Source organism: Phyllostomus hastatus, unplaced genomic scaffold (genome assembly GCF_019186645.2).
Source record: "Phyllostomus hastatus isolate PE091 unplaced genomic scaffold, TTU_PhHast_1.1 phas_contig_80, whole genome shotgun sequence".
In the NCBI taxonomy this organism is placed as follows: Eukaryota; Metazoa; Chordata; class Mammalia; order Chiroptera; family Phyllostomidae; genus Phyllostomus; species Phyllostomus hastatus.
The window spans coordinates 14,375,807-14,399,724 of record NW_025333960.1 but is presented as its reverse complement, the minus strand read 5'-3'; the positions used below and the strand labels follow the sequence as shown (position 1 = coordinate 14,399,724).

At 37.7% G+C, this 23,918-nt stretch overlaps 1 protein-coding gene across 19 annotated transcripts in view; it reads right to left on the bottom strand.

Moving 5' to 3' along the window:
• Positions 1–23,918, bottom strand: part of DLGAP1 (DLG associated protein 1) — an 861,456-nt gene that overhangs the window by 149,880 nt on the left and 687,658 nt on the right. For all 19 annotated transcript variants that reach the window (XM_045849790.1, XM_045849791.1, XM_045849787.1 and 16 more), the window contains one exon: positions 12,218–12,458. In XM_045849790.1, the coding sequence (XP_045705746.1) occupies positions 12,218–12,458 (241 nt within the window). The remainder of the gene's footprint in view (positions 1–12,217; positions 12,459–23,918) is intronic.

Genomic DNA, 23,918 nt, shown 5'->3' with positions numbered 1-23,918 from the left:
TGCTTCAATGTGCTGTAGATTTCTAGTATATCATATCGTATCATATCATATCATATCATATCATATCATAGGTTTTCCCCCTCTATATTATTACAAACTCTTCCAACCATATTTTTATAGTTGGTTTAATAATTCATGGAAGTAGATGTTCCATAATTTACACAAGCTTTCTTCTACTGGTAGAAATGTATTTACCACCAACAAAGGTTCTCAAAATCTTTCAGTATCATAAATAACGCTGTCAACATCTCTGCCTAAATTTTTTTGTTTCACATTACTCCTGCAGAACAGATTCATAGAAGGAAATAAAAAGTTAAAAAGTTAAAAATAATGAACATTAAAAAGTTATTTGAGATTTCAGCACATGGCTTGGGTGGTATCTTGTGGCTGGGATGGAAGTAAAGAGTGCAAGTAAAATTTAGAAGTTTTTACACCTTTTTAATAGAAATTCAAAATAGAGAAGTGACCTGATGTTTGTAGCAGCTTCAGAGCTTATCAATATTTTTTCATAGTGCTCTAATTTGGGGGGGGGATGAAGAATATGATGTATTTTAAGAGAAAGCTGGAAAAAATAGAAAGAATAAATAGTGATACAAATCCTTTATAGGTTTTTTCATGTTTTCATATTCATTCCAGAGATGTGATCAGCAGCTCACAAAGTCTCTTATACAGATATTCACAGATTAAATAGAACATTGAGACCAGGTCAGGACTGAGGATACTACTAACACAAGTTCCATATTTATAGATAAGAGAGAGATAAAAGGTAGTGATGTAGTCTCCATAGGGCTTTGGCTCAAAGAAGTGAGGATAAAAACATAAAGTGGAATTAACAGCCTGAGAATAAAATGGTAGACTTTATTTGCAGAAGTTAACATTTTCCAGTTTCCTGAATTCTTATTATCACTTATTTCCAGACATTCTCTCCTCAAATAATAAACTATTGAAACTTTGTTCCTCAAGATGGTGTGAGGGAAACATGCAATCATCCCACCCCCCTAAAATGAAGTGGTTTATTTCCAGGAGCATGAGAAAAATTTAAACTACTTTCTGCTTCTGTGTAGATGTTGGCGTTATCCAAGAAACTTTCAGTATTCATTGATGCAGAAAATTTCCTGAGGAAATCTTACATTTTCTCCTATCAATCAACTTGCAACAAATATTTATGAGGCAAATCTTATGTGGGAGAACTATAGGTTTGTGTTTCAAAGGCTAATTGCTGAACCACTGCAAAGTTATAAATTAAATGGTAATTTAAATGGTAATTTAAATGGTAATTAAATGGTAAATGGTGTAAACTCTTTAACCCATTGTTTGGGTTTCAAGGTACTAATAGAGAACTTATATAAATTAGTACAAACTTCAAGACTGCTATAGACCAAAGTTAAGAGCTTTTATTTTCTTGATTTAAACAATTTAGAAAGTGTTAAAGGATTTTAGAGGGTGGGTTTCCTTTTCTTTTTATCTGATGGACAGCTATTTATGTTCCAGGAAACTAACTTTTAAATATAAAAAGTTACTGTAATTTGTTTTACCTGGATTTACATCAATCTTTTAATTATCTCATTAAATAAATGTGCTGTCATTAAGTTAGAAAAATATTGATGTAGCTGCCATGTGAATACAGCAAAAAAAATTCATGAGCTACATAAACAGAGAATGTCTAGTATTAGCATTAATTTTTTAAGAGAAGTAGTGCTCTATTTAAGTTCGTCTGTCACTTGACATGCCATTACAGTCATCCTAGATTATTTGAAAAACAACAGATACTGCTGTCCTTGAGAATTCTTTATCTTCACCTTTTTATAAATCAAGATTGCTGAGTTTTGTTTTGAGTAGCTGGATATTTTAAGAGTATATAATTTAGTCCATAGGTTGCAGAGTGGTGATAAGTAACACTTGGATAGGATTGGGAAGGAACATAATGACTCTGACAGTGTTAAGAGTCCCTTCAAACAGGATGTAGTAGCTGAACTTAACTTTGGGTGGTTTCCCATCAGTGAAAGTTTCGTCACGATTGGTGGCACATTTCTCTGTGCGGTAAGAACTATTTTGTTTTTGTTTGACAGGTAGAAGACATCTATAACGAAGACGAAACAGTGACTGCCCATCTACACTGTCTTCTCAGGAAACCATTCTCCTTAAAACCCCCACTGAGGGCACCGTGGCCCCTGTGTCACCAGAGTGCCAAGGACAGGAGAAAGAGAGTGGGGATGAGAACACAGTCACAGAGATAGTGGGTAAAAATGTCCCAAATTTCACGAAGTAAAAACCATGGGTAAATATGATTGACTCTCCTTCTTTGAAATTTTCTAAATTATGTTTGACATTTGAAGCAAAAAGTACAACATTGTGTGATAGCCTCCTCAATGAATGTAGAGAAAGTGTTTATGAAAATTATAAATGGCAGAGGACAAATCAAAAGGAGGTGAGGTTTGTATACTTTGTTCAGCTGGTAAAATGTGGACAACAGTAGATCTCCGTGCTGATGGGATAGTTCTGCATCTTCACCGCAGTGGTGGTTGCGGGAATTTACACGTGGGGTGCAGTGTGAACTCCCCATGTATGTTGTACTAAGGCCAGCTGCCTGGTTTTTGATGCTGTGTTATGGTTATCCACATGGTAACCGCTGGGGAAACTGGGTGAGACATGTGAGACGCTTCTCAGTAATATCTGTGTGATTCCCTATAATCTATAATTTTATCTAAATAGAAAGTTAAAAGAATGATGGAAAGAAGCTCCTTGAAAATGATAAGAAAACAATTCATTATGATATTCAGCCATAATCAACATTTCAGAAGAGAGAAAGGTTTTTCAGAAGGTAAGCAGTGGATGATGTGGACTAACTGATTTTCTTAAACTAAAAAAAATTAATTGTGGAAGAAAATATGTGATAAAATAAGAATATCAGATGGAAAAGAAATTGAAGGTTGGCTTTCAGAGAGAGGATGGCAATCCTATCCAGAAATTCAGGTTGTGTTCTGTCTTGGTCAGTGATAAACTTTTAAAGTAGGAAACCGGTTAAGCAAAGTTAATTTTAATAATGTTACTAATTCCTCGGAAACCATAAAACCATAAAATATTTTAGGGATTAAAAACTAATTAAGTTGTGAAACTTTGTCACATTTTTAGAGAGAATTTTTACTGGTAATTTTTCTTTCTTTTTTACTCTTTTCTACCAATTATCTTGTATGTTGGTGGAATTTGCTTGTCAATTGAGCACCAACGAATGGCAAAGAAAGCTTTGAGAGTTAATGGTTGCATGACCATTGATTCATTGTTACAATAAGTATAAGACTGTTTCTTATTTGCCAGTACAGTAAAGTCATGGTACTATTCATTCTGGTCTTTTGGCAACAGTGAAGGGTTGCCCTGAACACTTGACAGAAAGTCAATGGCAAGAGTAATAATGAGAAATGCAAAGGCTTGGGCCTTGGATTTACCACCTGGAGCGATATAACACTGCTCCCAAAGTGGCTGTGTGGAGTTGTCCAACTGCCAGCATTGATTCTGTGTATGGTTTTTCTTAAGATTTTATTTATTTTATTTTTAGAGAGGGAAGGGAGGGAGAAAGAGAGAGAGAGAAACATCAATGTGCGGTTGCTGGGGGCTGTGGCCTGCAACCTAGGCATGTGCTCTGACTGGGAATTGAACCTGTGACACTTTGGTTCGCAGCTCGAGCTCAATCCACTGAGGTACGCCAGCCAGGGCTTCTGTGTATGGTTTTAAATTGATATTACTTTGTTATATTTATTGAAGTACAATATGAATTAAATCAGACAAATCTGGATTATAAAGACTTTTAAATGTAGCAGTTTCTTTAATAATAAGACAACGGGTATTATAAAGATAAAACATTTAATTTTAGGTTCTATGTTGTCACATTGTTATTATTATTATATTTTAAAGATTTTATTTATTTATTTTTAGACAGAGGGGAAGGTAGGGAGAAAGGGGGAGAGAAACATCTGTGCGTGATTGCCTCTTGCAAGCCCCCCACTGGGGACCTGGCCTGCAACCCAGGCATGTCCCTGATTGGGAATCGAACTGGTGACCCTTTGGTTTGCTGGCTGGCACTCAACCCACTGAGCCATCCCAGTCAGGGCTATTGTTATTATTTAATCCTCACCCAAGGATACACTTTTTATTGCTGTAGAGAGCAAAAGGTGGGGATGGGGGATGGTGAAAGAGATAGAGATAGAAAGGGAGAGGGGAAGGGGGAGGGAGATAGGGGGGAGAGGGGGGAGAGGGGGGAGAGAGAGAGAGAGAGGGAGAGAAACATCAACTCTGATTGGCTGCCTCCTGCATGCTCGCAACTGGGGACCAAACCTGCAACCCAGGTACTGAACCTGCAACCTTTTAGGGTATGGGACGATGCTCCAACCAACTGAGCCACATGGGCCAGGGTATGTTATTATTTTTTTGAGAAATTTTCCATATAATAAATATTCACATTAAAGGGGTCTGATTTTCTAATTTGTGTTTCTGATTGACTTTTGTGACTGGGTTGTGAATGCTCACATCTTTGCTTTACAGCTCAATCAAGAGATCAGTCAGATCAGGATTAAATCAATGTCATATTTTTTTATTTAGTCTAAGGCAGAGACCTCTGATCATTTTATCAGCCACTAAACAGAATTTACCACCTGCTTAGTTTATATGAGAGTTGGAAAAAATTCCTTTTTCTATTCAGTGCTGTCTAACAACACTATAACTAGATCAAAGGATTAGAAATTTGATCTTTTAAATCTGTTATACCAAAATGACAAAGTGTTGTATGAAACTTGAAGCCCAAAGAGTCTTTTCTTCTCATATGCTTTTTATCCATTCATTTTAATTTCTCAGTATTTTTTACATCTGTGATTTCACTTTATACCAATATTCCAGTTAGACAAACCAACATGCAAAGCCATGTCAATAATACATGGACAAAATGGTTTCTTTTAAAAAGAGGGATTTTCAGAAATTTTAATGTAAAAGTTTCAGACAAGGCAGGAGCTAAATGAATATTTGAGGAAAGAAAGAATGAAGGAAAGGGATCCTCTCATTTAGGAGACAGATCTGTATTAAATTATTTCAGGGTATTCCCTATTTCACTAAAACTTGTTGACAGGTAATCAGAATTTAAGAGTCTGCTCTGTTCATCACTAGCTGCAGTGCCTTGGTCAAACTGTATAATAAAGTCTCTAAGCCTTAATTTTTTCCCTGTGCCTCATTCCTAGTCAGGAATTATGTAAGTCACGTCATAGAGCATTTGTTAGCATTACACGAGATAATTTATGCAGCTGCTTCATAACGCTTGTCAATAGTAAGTGACCTAAAGGTTGGCCATTATCATTATTAATAAACCAAGCTAGGCTGAGAAATTTAAAACCAAAGCTAGGGTAGAGACATTGCCATTTATAATTTACATAGTGCTTCCATTAATGATCTCAGTTGAATACCACAACAAACTTCAAGGCCATAAACCTGGGGGGCGGGGCCCTTCACTGTGGGCCATGCGGCAGCCCCTCAGATGGACGAAAGTGGACTTGTGGACTGACCACAGAGCATGACACCTCGGGGCTTGGCTCCATTCCCAGGAGGTAATTCTTGGTGAAATAACTGCAGGGGATGAAAGCCTAAGATGTTCTTCAGACTTAATATTTTCTTCTATGTCTGACAGGACTTTTGCATTTTATGACTTCATAATATTTCTATTAGAGCACAGAGGACAATGTGAGTGCCCCCAAAAGAAAAGTATAACCAAATTTGTCCATAAGTTATCACTGTCAGTTTGCTCAGACACAAAAACCAGTCAAATTACTTCACCAGAGGCATAGGCTGTGCCACAATCTTGTCTTTTTTATTTTTTGGTGCAAGAGCCTCCTTAGTTGGAGGAACGTGGATATCTCCATTCTGCTTGGATGTTGGGGAAATCCAGGGAAGAGAACCTCGTTAGGAACCAGTCTAGGCAACACATCAGAATATTTAGTATTTGCCATATGTTTTAAATTTTACTTTCCTTAAAAAATTTATTGAGCAACTGCTAGATTACTGGGACTTGTATTAGGTACTGAGAATACAAAAATGAACGCCCTCAGGTGGTGCAAAGGCCATTTGGTGTGTCTTCCCACTAGTCACACCAGAAACTGGATGGTCCTGACCAGAAAGCCTTTTTCTTTTTCTTCTTGCTCCCTGTGATTCCAGAATGATGATTTGAGCTCTGGATGTTCATCTAGTTACTACTTGATCTTATCTTGAATAGAAGAAAAGGCTCTTTGTTTAAACAACTGACTGATATCTGTCTCTTGGACTTCTGAACCTTTCTCCTAGAAGGCTTTACAGAAACGCCTGTTAATTAACTGGTGCCTGGCAGAAAGCCGCGAGCTTTCTCTGACCTCTAAGGATTCTCCAAAAATGGTCACTAGTGCTGGTAAGGGAGGCAGCATTAGAACTTCACTTTACACATGAAGATAATGATGTTCAGATTAACTTTATAATCATTCAATAAATAATTTATAGAGTTGGGTGGGATGCAAGCAAGCAAAGGGCCGTGGCTGGGAGGCCTGGGGTTTTATTCGTTGTCTTCAACTAGAAGCCCACTACTTCTGGCTTCAGTTTTCTTACTTTAAAAGAGGTTCAGTGAATTAATTTCAGTGTGGCAACCAGTTCCAGTAAAGGGCCAGAAAGTAAATATTTTCATTTTTCAGGCTATATGGTCTCTGCAGCAGCTACTCAAATGAGCTGTTAAAGGGAGAAAGCAGCCACAGACAATATGGAAACAAATGGTGTGACTTTGTGCTAATAACACTTTATTTACAAAAATAGGTAGCAAATTGGATTTGGCTATAGTTTGCAAACCCCTAGACTAGATGATGTAGTTGTTTTTTCTGCTAATATTTTATGATTCAACTGTTTTGATAGCAATGCTATTTCCCTAGAAAAGTCACCTTAATTATTCACTCACCAGTTGATTATACAGTTTGTAATGTACCTAAGTGGTGTTCATTGCTTATTGCGGCATTATTCACAATAGCCAAGATATGGAAACAACCTAAGTGTCTGTCAACAAATGAATGATTAAAGAAGATGATGTGTGTGTGTGTGTGTGTGTGTGTGTGTGTGTGATGAAATATTATTCAGCCATGAGAAAAAAGGGAATTCTATCATTCTCAACAAGGATGGACTTTGAGGGCGTTATGCTAACTGGCTTAAGTCAGACACAGAAAGACAAATACTGTATGATCTTACTTATATGTGAAGTCTAAAAGCAATAAACCTGTAGAAACTGAGTAGAATGTTGGTTACAGGGTGTGTGTGTGTGGGGGGGTGGGGGGCAGATTGGGGAGGCAGTTGGTCAAAGATTATACAAACTTGCAGCTAGAAGATGCACACATTCTGGAGATCTAACACACAGCAAAGTGATCTCAGTCAACGACACTGTATTATATACTTCAGAGCTGCTACACACTGGATCTTGAATATTCTCACCACAAAAGAGAAGTGATAATTATGTGACATGATGGAGGTGTTAACTAACACTAGGGTGGAAATCGAACTGCAATATATAAATGCATCACATCAACATGTTGTACACCTTAAATTTACATAATTTTGTATGTTACTTATATCACAATTAAAAACATATGTCTCTGTTCTTTTCTCTCCTTTCTTCCTCCATTATTGAGTACCTACTATGTGTATTGCAAATATAAATTATTACTTTAATGTCATTCTGCTCAAGATCTTATGTGTTCAGGATTTTTTTTGGTGGGGTGGGGAGCAGGGTGTGTGGCATTGGGGTGCAGGGTGCATGAAGGTAGGTTCGATGTAACCTCCTCGATGAGATGGGCGGCAGGGGGTGAAGATCCAAGCGTGTGGGAGAGCTCCTGGAACACTGGCTCGACCTCAGGTGATCTACAGGGTTTTGCCATTCCAAGACTTGAGTAAGCGCATTAGAGTTGAAAGCAATTAGGAGAGTATGTGAAGTAGAACTATGGAGAGTGGGTCTCAATTTAGGGGAAAAGATGATCTCTTTTAATAGAAAAATCAAACTGTAAATACTGCTGTCACCATGGCTCCAAGCCACACCCAAAAGGGCAAACTATGTGGGCTCCCTGGCTGGAGGACGCTGGCTTCTTGCTCAGAGGGACATCCATCCTGGGCCCTCACTGCCTTGGGGGTGCTCTGGGAAGGACAGGAGACCAGCTCCACCTGAGGAGGTTTCAGAGCTTCCCCTAATAAAAAACAATACAGCACAAGCTCCAAGAGCAACACTGTGGCAAGAGAACTTATCCACTCTTTATAAAAATGACACTACTATTAAAGGTTCTTTAAAGAGCATGTAATTTTAAAATGAAATTTCTCTTTAAAATATCAGAAAATTATATATCATGCTAGTTTGCCTGTTTCTTCAGTATATTATTTTTAATGTAAATATTATATTGACTTTTAAAATCACAAAAAGCAATAAATGCTTATTTGGAAAACCTCCCTTTCTCCAAACCATCTGAGCCTCCCACTTCCTGGGTAGCTGCTGTGAAAGGTTTATTTTTTGTCCTTTCTGGCCTTGTGGGTGTCGGTGTATCTGAATGGGTGTAACCAATGATGGTTATTCTACAATGTTTTTGCTTATTGCAGCTACTGGTATCAGCAGATACAAGTTTGTCCAGCTACAATACAGTAATTCTTTTGATCCTGGAAAATGTTCAGATTAGGAAGTAAAAGGAAGACATCCTTAATTATGTATGAGGCAGGTTTAATCCAATACTCTGAAGTGGAGGTTTGGGTATATTCCCGGCATCGAGTTATACTTTTATCTAAAATATCTGGATGACTAAGTAAGGGTGCCTGTTTTCCCATAGCTGTGAGGATAATTGCCAACTTTTCCATTTCCCTTTCCTGCAGTAGCTCTAACCCTAGCCCAAAAGTCTCAGCTGCAGTGGTTTATATAAAAACTTGTTCAATCCACGCTTGAAGCAGATTATATAGGCTGAGAGACTATCAGACTCTATCATATTTAAATAAGCTAAAAAGTCAATAAATCAAAGGAAGCATACTGTAAGTCACTCTAAGTCAGCTCCCAATTTGCCGTGGTTTTGCTGGGATGATTCTGTTAATCCTCATGTTGCTGGTGGATCCTTAGGGCCACTCAGAACTCAGCCCATCACCATGACTTCCCAAAAGGCACTGACCACTTTTTTTGTGGACTTTTGCCTGTGGTTTCATTTTGCTAATATGAAGAATGAACAAGGCTGGAAAGAAAAGCTTGAAAGTATATTCTGTTGAAAATTTGAATGATTGTTGTGGAGAGAAAGTTATAACTAATAACTGCAGTTTGCCAAAATGAAGAATTTTTTTTCATGCAAGAAGAAGTTCAGGCAAAATGGATTGTGTTGTGAGTATCCAAGAATAATGAGCAAAGGGAGAGAAACTAAAGGAAATTCTACATGGTGCCATCCAAACATGGATGTAAATTTGATCTGTGTACATAGGGAAATGGTTAAAATTAGAGTGAAGTAATTTCCTGATTTCTACAGATGAGCTCATTCCTTAAAAAATTAGTAGATCCTATGAGAAAGTAGATTTTCTGTGTTTCCTACAGGAAATTGTGTTTGCTTCAACATAGGAAGGAAACCAGTAGAAGAAAATTAGTATGATAGTGCTGAGACCACGTGAGAGAGAAAGGGAAGTGAGAGAGGAGAGAGAGAGGTGCACACAGCAGTAACGGGAGAAAGATACCGAACCTTATTCAATAATAAAACAGTGGCTTAGGAAAAGACCCATCTATGGCAAAGAGAAGCTCTGAGAGGTGATATTAAGTTCTTAAGGTTATATTTTAAAATACCTGATGTACTTACTTAGAATCTACTATTATGGTTTATAACTCCTCAAATTATTTTTCCACGACTATAAAGATGATACTTCTTAATGTTCAGTTTGATGTGAGGGTGGAACCCTGTGCAAAAATCAGATATTTTACGCTTCTCCACTCCCAGGGCAAGTCTTGTCTTCCTGCTCCTGCCCTTCCAATGCCCCCAGGCCCAACCCTACAGCTGCAGGCAAGCCTGCCTCCTTCCTACCCAGAGAACTGCAGGCAGTGGCCCATTCCTTAGCATGAGACACACAAAGCCCAAGAAGAACAGACGCAGTCACCTCCACGGTGTTTTCATTTACTTCTCCCTGTTTGGGGGTGTTCTCCCACAGAGGACCTCTGGCTAAAGCCCCTCCAATTTGATTTGGATTCTAAACATAAGCCAGTTCACCCTCCCACCCCTCATCTCCACTGATAGGCTTTCCAGATTAATAAATACTACAAACACTGCAAATAATTTTTTTAGTATATCTGTGTTCCATGCAAAATTTAGGGTATACTTACACTATAAAATTATTTGCCATTTACTTGAAATTTAAATTTAGCTGGCAGCCTGGATTTTATGTGGCAATCCTGTTATTTGAACCTGGGAACCTCCAGACCATGGGACAGGAACTGTTGCAGGAAGTATAAGTAAATTGTCTCTCAGATACAATCTGAGAGGTGAGCAAAAAATAAGCCATCTGCAGTCTCTTTCCAGTGTATCCATATCACCGTTCCCTGAGGTGGAAGTGAGCCACTGGCCCTTTTCCTTCCCTTGATTCTTCTGAGTAAGGATCTGCATTTTGTGTATTTAAGGGGCGGTTTCAGTACAGGAGGGCAGCCAGCAGGCAAGGAGATTGTTAGAGTGAAGAATGGACCAGACACCAGGAAAGCGCTGTGTGTGGGGTAGGGAGGATGAAATGGGAAAACACCTAAAGACACAGCGATACGCTATAGGCACAGGGCAGACCTTGAAGCTGCACGTACTGTACAAATGTAAACACACATAAATATGCGGTGATAATAAAAAATGGTTTTGCATTACATAAATCAACCTTATTTAATTTGTAAGTTTCATTTGTGGCTGTTCTTATGTAGAATTTCTGAGTGAATAAGAACGTACATTTACTGTCTCTGCTTGGAGATAGGCAGCCAAGGCAGAGTGCTGAGCTCCCCGTGGAGGCAGGGAGCATTGCTCCCCCTAACCCTGAGATCATGGTTTGCATTGATCAAGAGTTCATTGATTAATGAACTCTTGCTGTCTAATCTCTAAGGTTTTTTCCCCCAAACTCTTTTGACCTCCTATCTCTAGTTAGTAGGATTTTAACTCAGGTTTGAGGACCTATTAATTCTCAAGCCTGCAAAAGTTCTAGGCTGAATGATAATTATCGACATTTCATCTACCTAGAACAGAAATTGAATAATACAATATTCTGGTATAGGCTTTTTCTTCTAATTTATTCATCATTATTTATTTTGACTCTAGGACTGATAATCTGGTAGAACTACTCTGTATTGGAGTTATGCTAAATGTAATCATAAAGTTAAGCCTTGTTAAGATGGAGGTGTCTTTTTCTTGGACCCAAATGCTATAAATCTGAACAGACACACATGTCGTTCTTCCTAACTCATGGCTACATTCCTGTGCAGACTCCAGCGACATGGAAATCAGTTCAGCTCTTTTGTCCCTTTCTGCCTATAATCTATTGATAAAAATACAGTTTAATGGCATAAAACTAAATTCAATTTCGAGGGTTAAGAAGGCTCTTTATACAAATGACAGAGGTTTTAAAATATATAAATCTGCCTCTGTTACAATGAAAGGGAACTTATCAGCTGTTCCATCAATATTACTGAATCATCATTTCTTTCTTCATATTTTCTCACAGTGATATTTCAGGTCTTTTGGGATAGTCATTTTGTGGGCATCTTGGAATTAATAAAACATTCCAGCTCTGTGATGCTCAACAATCAGGGTGTGTGATTTGTTTAGGGGGTCACTCCCCTAAAAGTCAGAGATTGATTATGAAGAGTAAGAGTTGTTAGGGATGACTTTGCTGGCTCCTAGGAGGCTGTGCAGGGATCTTGTGAAGACCTGTCCCTTACGATGTTCCTCTTGGTCTTGTAGTTGGAATTTTCTCTGTTGAAAGCAGAGATAGTGACAGAGAAAGAAGGTTGGATGTGAATGTAGCCAGAAGCTGGGGAAAGAGGAAGGCAGGGAAGCAAACCATTGCTTTGTAGGGCATAGGTGGTACTTGGTAACTGTGTGCACAATATGCATTCTTATGGGACAGTGTGCCACAGCTCCAGCGCAGAGGCCAGGCTGGCTGGGGCACGGTGTCACAGGGGACTCAGGGGACAGTTGCTTTGCTCACTCACCCGTGCTGCTCTGAATGGTCCTCACGGTGGTGGTGGTGCGCGGTGGGGAGGAGGACCTCAGGGACACACACTCGTCGTCTTGGGAGCAGCCCTTCTCGATGGCCCGCACGTAGCTGTGGCTCCGCATGCGGAAGCAACCGGGCATGGGCAGGTCCAGGGCTTCCACCGCCTGGGACTCCAGCTCACTGAACACCGATTCGCACACGGACTCAAACTGCCCGTTCACTTCCATCTCACTCACCTGTGGGCACAGACAGGTTGCTGTCACACAACATGCCCTTCCTCCTCCCCAGGGGACAAGCGACCTCTCCCTTCAAGCATCTCCAAACTGCAGCCCCCTCCCCCCAGAAGAAAGCAGCGGCTGATGACATTAAAATCCAATGCATTTTATTTCCTCTACATTACAGACTTATTCCAGTGGGTGTCCAGGTGCTAATCTTCCTTATTTATAAACGCAAACCTAGGGAACAACCTTTTGGTCCACGGTCAGAGTTTGTGTATTTCAATGGAACCATTTTTAGCACAAACATTTTAGAAACTAGGATTTTTTACAAAATATATTTTATTGATTATGCTATTACAGTTGTCCCATTCCCCCCCACCCCTTTATTCCCCCCACCCTTCACACCCCTCCCACCCACATTCCCCGCCCTTTAGTTCATGTGCATGGGTCATACATATAAGTTCTTTGGCTTCTACATCTTACCTTCCCCCTTTCTATTTTCTACCTTATTATGCTACTTATTCTCTGTACCTTTTCCCCCTCTCTCCTCTTCCCACTCCCCTGTTGCTAACCCTCCATGTGATCTCCATTTCTATGGTTCTGTTCCTGTTCTAGTTGTTTGCTTAGTTCATTTTTGTTTTAGGTTTGGTTGTTAATAACTGTGAGGTTGTTGTCATTTTACTGTTCATAGTTTTTATCTTCTTTTTCTTGGATAAGTCCCTTTAACATTTCATAGAATAAGAGCTTGGGAATGATGAACTCCTTTAACTGGACCTTATCTGGGAAGCACTTTATCTGCCCTTCCATTGTAAAAGAAAGCTTTGCTGGATAGAGCAATCTTGGATGTAGGTCCTTCCCTTTCATGACTTGGAATACTTCTTTCCAGTCCCTTCTTGTCTACAAGATTTTTTTTGAGAAATCAGCTGATAGCCTTATGGGAACTCCTTTGTAGGTAACTGTCTCCTTTCCCCTTGCTGCTTTTAAGATTCCTTATCTTTAATGTCGGGTAACTTAATGATGATGTGCCTTGATGTGTTCCTCTTTGGGTCCAACTTCTTCGGGCCTCTCTGAGCTTCCTGGATTTCCTGGAAGTCTGTTTCCTTTCCCAGATTGGAGAAGTTCTCCTTCATTATGCTTTCAAATAAATTTTCAATTCCTTGCTCTTCCTCTTCTCCTTCTGGTACCCCTATGATCTGGATATTGGAACATTTAAAGATGTCCTGGAGATTCCTAAGCCTCTTCTCATTTTTTGGAATTCTTGTTTCTTTATTCTATTCTGGTTGAATGTTTATTTCTTCCTTCTGGTCCAAACCACTGATCTGAACCCTGGTTTCCTTCCCATCACTATCAGTTCCCTGTACGTATTCCTTTATTTCACTTAGCATAGCCTTCATTTTTTTTTCCTAATTTGTGATGATAGTCAGCCAATTCTATGAGCATCCTGTTTACCAGTGTTTTGAACTGTGCATCTGATAGTTTGGCTATCTCTTCATTGCTTACTTGTATTTTTTCTGGAGCTTTGATCTGCTCTTTCATTTGGGCCATTTTTTTTTTTTTGTCTCAGTGTACCTGTTACAATGGGAAGTACAAGGGAACAGTGCCACTTGCTCCACTCTATGCCAGCTTTCAGTCACTTCCCCTGCTACCCACAAGCAAATTGGGACCTTCTGGTGCTGATTCCCGGGTAGGTGAGTTTGTGTACATTCTAGGACCCTGTGGGTCTCTCCAAGGAACTCTCTTGTGAGGCTGGGAGTTTCTCCCTCCACCTCAACTCCCACAGGTGTTTTCAATCAGAGGTTTGAGGCTTTATTTCCCTGAGCTGGAACCCTGGGTTGCTTGGTCTGTCTTGCTTGCCAGTTGTTTCTCCGAGTTTATTTGCATGTGAATGTGGGACCACTGAGTTGCCTGCCCTGGTTCTCCAGCTGCAGCCTTGTTGCGAGTCCTCTCCACCCAATGCCTGTTTCCACTCCTCCTACTGGTCTGGATGAATGTTTCTTCTTTAACTCCTTGGTTATCAGACTTCCATACATTTTGATTTTCTGTCAGTTCCGGTTATTTTTTGCTTTTAAATTTGTTGTTGTCCTTCTTTGGGTTGTGCCAGGAGTCACAGTGTGTCTATCTATGCCTCCATCTTGGCTGGAAGTCCCTGAAACTAGTATTTTTATTGTGCCTTTGCAAGTGAATAGTTCAGCTAATAATTTCAGTGTCAACTGAAGCTTAATTTGGCATAAAGTATAAAAACAGGCCCTATATTTACTAGTAAGATACTCATATTCTTCCCCAAAATAGATCAAATCTGATATGTCAAAGTCTGGAAAAGCACTGTCAAGGTTTTCAAACTACCTATGAACTTTCTAAAGCTTTCACTTCTCTTTTTAAAAAGCTGATATGGTCCATAAATTATTTATAAATGCACTTAAAAATATCTTCCAAATGAGGCCTTCTCCTTTTTGAGGAATGAGTTTTTATTTATTTATATGCCTCTGTAGATAACTTACATTGGATTTGAGCATCATCTGAAAGGATAAATACATAAATAAATAAATAAATAAGTCAGACCAAGGGCTCCAATTTATCACTTTGTAGAGATGAGGGAGCATTCTTCAATTTTTTGTTTTTTTAGAACTTCATATGTCTAATTTTCCTATTATCAAATTCATGAGTAATTGAGAATTTAACAGATTAAACTATAATTAAGCTTAGAATACAGGGAAAATGATTACAATTTTTGACTGTCTCCTCATTTTGTGTTATCTGAAGATACACTCCAATAATGACTAATTCTTAAAACTTCAGATAAAAGGGACCAATTTCCTAAAGGCACATAAGTGGGAAGACACATGGATTTCTTAATAATTTATTGTAGTTTCAAATAGTATTTTAACATATTTTATCTAATTTTATATAAATAATCCCTGCATGTTTTCAAGGCTGATACTTATGTATGTATTAAAAATTAAATATATATTATCTATATCCATGCTTTTTTTAGAAAATACTTAGAGATGCATTGAAAGTTAAATAGACTTGATATTTGCAATTCATTGTCAAAGAGTGAAAGAGTTACATGCAACTCTTTTGTAAGTGTGAAATGATTTCAAAGTCAAAGTATATGTATATGCATATGTATATATATGTATACGTACATGTACATGTATAGGTTTATATATTATTTATTATATTTTCCATTTTAATCACTATGCCAAACATCACAAAGAAATAATACATCTATCCCTGTGAAGTAACAACTGTTAAACTTGGGTAACTAGCTTTCCAGAGGTATGTACCCTCTCTTCTATTTTTCATAAAAATTGGATCATAAAGTAAAACCACTCAAAACAAATGCATAACTCAACAAATTATAATAAGGAAAACACCCTTATAAACACTACCCAGAGCAAGAAACAACTTCTCCAGACACTCAGAAGCCCCTCCACAGGCCCCATCCTAACCACAATCCAACCCCCTCCAAAAACAACCCATACTCTGAGTAGTTGTATTGCAGTCACTTCTTTGCATTTACTTATGTGTTTTTTTTTTTAACCGAAGTGTGCATCCCTGGACTGTATAGTTTAGTTGCACACATTAAAAAAACTTAGTATATCTTTTAATTCACTGGTAACATATAGGTTATCTTTCATCCATTTAAAAAATTATCCTCCATCCATTCATCTATTGAAGCAGCTGGATCACTTGACCTATAGAGATTCCCACTGGATTTGCTAATTTCATACTCATGATGGGATTTAGCATGTTTTTCTGTCTTTTCTATGTCCTGAATGTTATAAGCTGGATCCTGAGTTTTGATCAGACTCAGGTTCAATCCCTTTGGCAAGACTAGAGGTCATGCATTCTTTCATTGAGAAGCACATTGCTTTCATTAATGGGTTGTCTTCACGTCGTTAGGCATCATTTGTGCTCAAATGCCCACATCCATTAATTTACTGGGGGGCTGCAAATGGTGATATTCTAATCCCACCAACTTTTACAGTTACTAGTTGGAACAGTTTTATAAATAATTGCATCCTGTCATATTATTTGGTTACTCACTGGTTTAGTTCACATGGGAACTCTTCCCTTTCATTCACTAAGTTTCACGTTAATATATTTGTTCACTCTTATCTACAAAAAGTGATCTGTATTTTTTATTTTATTTATTTTTTATTTTTAAAGATTTTTAAAAGATTTTATTTATTTAATTTTAGAGAGGGAAGGGAGGGAGAAAGAGAGAGAGAGAGAAACATCAATGTGCAGTTGCTGGGCGCCGTGGCCTGCAACCCAGGCACGTGCCCTGGTTGGGAATCAAACCTACGATGCTTTGGTTCGCAGCCTGTGCTCAATCCACTGAGCTATGCCAGCCAGGGCATGTATTTTTAAAAATAGAAAAATAAACTCATGGTTTTAAAAATATTTGATGGTTTTAAATCCAATTCGTTTATTATTCTTAGTGAACTGAAATTTGTCTCAGCTTTGGCCAGTGGGAACCTCTTTGGTTGGCTCCTCGGTCCTTTTGACATGAAGCTAGTGGTCTCAGATAGCTTCCTTGATATCCGTTATGACAAAGGATTGCAAACTCATCTTGTACATGTCCTGCCCAGTCCTGGAATCAGTATTTTCCCCCAAATCCCTCTTTTCTATTAGCAGGAATTGGTATCCCAAGAACACAATTTGGGCACTAGGAAGCTTTGTTGTCATTGCTACTTGGTTAGTCATTGTTCCTAGGTATTTTCAATGGAAAGAAGTAGGCTATGAATTCCTCCAATTCAAACTGCAGGGTTTTAAAGTAATCTCTTCTATATTAACTTATGCCTTTATTCCATACTAAATTTTAGGTCTCAAGCACACAGAGATGATAGCATTGGGATATCCTGTAATTATTCATTTGCTTTATTCTACAATACATGCACAATAGCCTCAGAATAACATAGTAATACTACCACTGCCCATATGATTACTGAAAACAGCTAATAATTCCTTTTTGGGGGTGTGCATATGCTCTCTCCATTTTTTCCTCATTTTAAAATAGTTGTGCTATATTTACATGATCATGTAATATATTTATTTACATGTGCTATATTTACTTTATCTTCTACTTTAGCTTGCCTTTAGTCTTAGTTTTACCAATAGCTATATTTTTAATGCTTGACACTACTTTTTCATATAAAAAGATTATTTTTTATCAGACTTATACACAAATGTAGGTCGAAGAGTTCTAGGTGGCTGATAAACTAAAAAGCAGGACCCTGAACCACCCTTCCCACTTTGGGCTCCTTCTTCCCAGAGACAACCACTTTCGATTCTTTTTTCTGGGTCTTATGGTATTTACATCCATTTTTCCCAACATGTGATTACGTAAATTGCTCGATATGTTCATAGACCTCTGGTAACCTCTTGGTTTCCCCCCTGCCTTTGTATTGTAATTTATGGCTGCCAAGCCTGTTTCTGTTCTGGGATCGCCCTTTTCTGTCATTCTGGGGGTGCCCTTCATTATCTAGCCCATGATGGAGCCTCTGTTTCCTCCTTTATGCTTTATTCCCTCCTTGTGGTGGAGCTTATTTTCCAGTGCTTTCCTGGACAAGGCAGCCACTCTGCATTGATAGAAATGTCTATATTCCACCTCCACTCTTACATGTGCTTGTATCTAGAAACCTAGCCTGTATCTCATCTCATTTTAGGTATTTTCAGGCTTCTCTCCTGTCTCTTAGCTTCTGCATATGCTAGAGGTGAATAATCAGATGCTTTTCTCATTGCAGAGCCTTTCCATGTGAGTTGCTTCCTTCGCCTACCCCTTTCTGAAATATTTTAGGATTTTCTTGTCCTAATGATCTAACATTTCCCCATGATGATTTCTGTGTGGATATTTGTCTGCCCAGTGTTCTGGGTGGGCCCTCTCAATTTGCAAAATCATGTCTTTCTGCACTGGGACTATTCCTTAAATTATTTCATTAGTGACTTCCTCCCATCTGTTTTCTCTTTTCTTTCTGGAACTCCTACCCATCAGATGTTGGATTCCAAGAAGCTCAAAAAATGTCAAGCATAAGAAATATGAAGAAAAATACAAATACATAAAGATACTAATTTAAGATTTAATTTAAAATTCTAAGATACCAATTTAAGATACTAATTAAAACTTGAATTTAAAAAACAATATTGAAAAAGAACAAAGCTGAAGAACTCACACTTCTGACTTCAAAACTTACTACAAAGCTTACTACAGTGACTGAAACAGTGTGGCATGGACATAAGTACAGACATACAGACCAATGGAATAGAATTGGAAGTTCAGAAATAAACCCAGATATCTGTTTGCTACTAGTTCTTACATCTGGTCCTTTGGGTTGTCTAAAGCTCATTGTCTAGTAGATTTCTCAGGAAAAGCTCATGGAAACAATATTCTCTGCATTCATCCATGCTTATAACTGTTTGCCTATGTGTTTTATATCTGAAAGTCAGTTTTCCTGGGTATAAAAATCTTTGGTTCACATTTTTTCCCCTTGAGTATAATAACATATTATTCAATTTTCTTTTGGCATAAACTATTATTATTAAAGAGTCTGATGGTAATTTATTCTTTGTTCTTTTTAAAGCCACTTGCACTTTTTGTTTAGAATTTCAAAGTGTTTTTTTTTAAATTCTTGAAAATCCTGTAGTTTTACTAAACTATGTCTTGGTGCTGATGGTTTTGGATCAGTTTCTCAGGTACATGGTCTGCTCTTTCAAGGTGTAATTTTGAATCATCTTTCTGTTTCAGAAAGGTATTATTTAATTATTGTTATTATTTGTTCTGGTCCTTTACTTTGATTTTATTTTTCAGAGATTTCTATTATCTGTATGTTAAATATTTATGTTTCTCCTGAATCCTTTTTACTTCTGCATTTCTTTTTGTTTTTAAAAATGTCCCTCCTTTATAGAGTCTATTGATTTTAGTGTATGAAATGTCATGTTTATTTGCTCCTGTATTCCTTCTAGTCTGATTTTCATTCTAAAATGAATTTTATTTTACTTCTAAATCTTTCCTGAGTTCAGTGACTTCATTTTAAAATATATAAAAAAAGATTTTGGTTATTTATTGATAGAAAGGGAGGAAGGAGGGAGAAGTAGAAAGAGAGAAACATTGATGTGTGAGAGAAATGTCAGTTGGTTGCCTCTTGCAAGTCCATAGCTAGGACCTGGCTTGGAATTGAACCAGTGACCTTTCAGTTGTAGGATGACATCAAACTCACTAAGCCACACCAGTCAGGGCTGTGACATCATTTTTAAGTTTTTAAAAATCAGATATATTTTTCTTTTTTGTCCCAATATGATTTTCTTAATATTCCTGAATTCATTTGGAAATAGTGTGTTACAGACTCATTCTGTTTTGTGGGTATGTCTTTCTGGCATATTTTCATTTTTTGTGGCAATGTTATTCTGCACCTTAGTCTCTTTGTACAGTGACTTTGAGTGTGACTTGAAGTGGGTACTTTTTTTTGGCTAATTTTTCTGTAAAATTAGCTTTTCTGAACTTGAGTGGGTGATACACTCAGGATTCCCCCCTAAATTCACAGGGCTTTCTCTCCTACTGTTTTAGCAGTGTTGCTTTCTGAGATTTCCTGGTTCTTTTGCCCTCACTCCTACCTTTACCTAGACCTTCTCATTTCTTTTTTGCTATTGTCTCTATCTTGCTCATAGCTGTTTCTACTCCCAACTGGCTCTTTTCAATACTGGGCCCTGTCTTGAAAGGAAACACTGGATAGTTGGTTTCTAGTGTTACATAATACACTCAGATTGCTCTAGCCTTAATGCAAATGCCTTGAATATGCCTACTGATAGAAAGGTAAAGTCCTTCCCAGTTCAGCTGATGTTCTCAAATAGCCCCCGTGAGCTTTCCAGAGTATACCTTCTGCTTGTTTTGTTCTGCCACACTCAATCCATCAGTAAAGTCATGGTCTTCTTCTTTGTCCTCCTACGTAGATGTGGATATGAGGCCTGCTTATTGCTACTGGTGGTTTGTTCTCATTTACTCATATTTTGGGATCATAAGGATATCTTATTACCTCATTTTGTTATAAATATTGACCATGAGTTTTGATTTTTCTATCTAGTTGCTCTGTCTGCTTTTTATAGAGATTCAAAGAGATTCAGACACTAAGTTACTAGCACCATATTGTACCATAATTTCTTTAGTCACTCCTTTATGGATGATGATTCAGGTATGTCCTTGGAGACCATGCTATGATGAACATTGTTGTGCATTTGTCTTTACATGCTGGTGTTTTTATTTCTGTATTAGAGAGCTCCAAAAGTAGGATTCCTTTGCCAAAAGATATCTACCTTTTTCTGGATTTTACCAATTTACTTTCTAAAACAGTTGTAGTAATTCATTCCAAACAGCAAGTAAGACAGAGCTCATTTCTCAGCATGGTCACCAGACTACATGTTAGAAGTCTTTGCCACTCTGATAGGTCAAAAATTATATTGTGCTGTTTTGATTTTCCTTTACCAGCCTCCTAGTGTATATGAGCACCTTCTCCTATATGTATTGACCTTCATGTATCTTTTCCCCGATTCATAAGTTTTGCCACAAATTTTGGGTTGTCTATCTTTTCATACTAATTGGCAGGAACACTTTAAGCAACTGAAATATTGGCTCTTTTTCTTGATGTGCTCAAATATTACCCCATCAATTATATTTTAATTTTATGATGTCTGCCATGCAGCAATATTTAATTTTTAGTTAGAATGGATGTCAATTGCCCTGGCTGGTGTGGCTCAGTCGATTGAGTGCCACCCTGTGAACCAAAGGGTGACTGGTTCAATTCCCAGTCTAGGGCCAGGGTTGCATGACAGGTCCCCTATCTCCAGTGGGGGGTGCACAAGAGGCAACCACACATTAATGCTTCTTTCTCCCTTTATCTCTGTAAAAATAAATAAATAAAATCTTTAAAAAATAGAATAGATATCAATTGTTTATTTTATATTTTCTGGAATTCTTGCTTTATGAGAAATTGTAATTCTTACCACATCATACATGTATTCTCCAAGGTTTCATATTAATATTTTTTGTTACTCTGTGCTATTGATTAGATTTTAAATCCACATGGATTTATAGGGAAGGGGAGTACTTTAATGCTCTTTCTACTGTATCATGGGCAATTTGCTTAAATTCTCTGAGTTTCCCTTTCCTCATCTGTAAAATGGTTAAAATAATACTGCATAAGGATGGTTTAAGGATAAAAATAAAATAATATATACAAATGCATACTATATTTCTAGGCACATGGTAGGCACTGCATAAATAGAGGATATATATTTTTTGAGATAGTATAGTGGGAAGAATGAGGCAAATTACTCCAACTCTCTGAGACTGAATTTCATAAATTAAAAATGATCTTTCTTAGAGTTGGTATGAAATTAATGAGATACTATGCAAAGCTTCTACCCTGATCTGGTAAATGATACATTGCAACATTGTGACTGAATGCATATAAATATTGTTATCATTTCCATTATTTTGACTACTATTATTAACAATATTATTACCACCAATACTAGCAGGCATTAAAGAAACTTACCAGTTAGGTCTCAGAATACTTGAGTTCTGGGTTCTGCCACTGACTAGCTGTATACCATAGGCACTTCCTTCATCTGGGTACTTTGTATACATTCTATGAAGGGGTGATCTAGGTCAAAGTCACAGCTGAACTGCTGGCATCACCACTGAGTACAGTAATATTTAATTTTTAAATTACATAGATTACAAACATGTTGCCAGAGAAAATATGCCTGTGGGCTTCTAGTTTACCATTCTAAATGAAGATGATTCAGATTTAGACTTAAAATAAATTAAGACATAAATTAAGCTATTTGCAAATAACAGTTACTATACCAAATATTTTAAAAAATGTGACTTTATAACATTTTTCTTAAGCCTTACTTTAAAAAATCCCATTTTAACTACATGTATATGCAGTAAAACAGGACAATAACCATATGAAAAGATGTTCCATTATTCTCTAACTTTTAAGCACAATCTGTTTTTAGAGGCATTTTATTTCTGTGAGGTATGAATGGCAGAAACAGACAATTTAGTTATTCTAGACTAATTTCTCAGCTGTGGTTCTATTTTAGGGTCTCACTCATACAGATCAGAGAGGCTTCAGTGCTTAGGCTATGATTTCATCATTTTTTTTTGTTCAAATGCATTATTTGTTTCATCTGCAGCCCCATCATACTATACTATCACCACACCATACCAGCTCCTATCACCACCATATACTATGTGGTGATATACTATCACCACACCATACCAGCTCCTATCACTCCTATCACCACCATAACCACCATCTCTACCACCATCACTACCACTACTATCATTATTACCACCCTCATCTCCAATACCATTATCTCTACCACCATCATCACTATTAACAACATCTCTACCAGTGCTACTAGCATCACCATCATCACCACCATCTATCTCAACCACCACCATTATTACTACCATCACCATCATCACTATCATTATCTCCACCAACATCTCCAACACCATTACCATACCACAAGTCCTATCACCATCATCACTATTACCACCATCACTATCACTACCATCTGCATCACCATCATCACCATCTCTACCACTCCTACACTTCCACTATTACCACTATCATGACCACAACACTACATTGTCATCATCATCACCACCATCATCAGCTGCAGCATCCCCAGTAGCATTAATTCACCCAGATGATCACAATGTCTGTCTTCCAGACTAGCTTCTCTGTCTTTAGTCTCTCATCACCTCCAGTATTTCCCAAATTTTTTGCCAAATTAACTATCCTGCATCAAAGTTCAGATTATACCTCCTGCCTGATTAAAATCTTAAGTTTTAATTAATCTTTAAGCAATCTCATTCCTAATGAATAAAGTCCATTCACTGAGCCTGGCATGCAAGAGCATTTGTATAAAAATGTCTCTAGAACAGAACTCAGAATAGATTTCCCATTGCTACCTCTTTAAGTATGCTAAGATCCAACCAAACCAGAGCATTTTCTAGTCTTTGTATACATTTTAGACTAGTGTTTTCCAAAGTAAGAATCAAATACTACTTTATTTGCTAAAATGCACATTTCTATACTCCATGCCTAGAAGCTCCCTCTTTAAAATCTAAGTACTTAATGTCTTTTTCTGCTTAGTTTCAGGATCTTATTGATAGTTTCATGACCACAAAGACATTCTCATTTGACATCGGGTTACTTACATATCTTATAGAGCATTTATAAGGACTAATATTTTATTTATTTTTAAAAAGATTTTATTTATTTATTTTTAGAGAGGGGAAGGGAGGGAGAGAGGGAAACGCCAATGTGTGGTTGCTTCTTGTGCACCCTCACACAGAGGACCTGGCCAGCAACCCAGGCATGTTCCCTAGACTGGGAATCAAACTGGTGACCTTTTGGTTCACAAGCTGGTACTCAATCTAATGAGATACACCAGCCA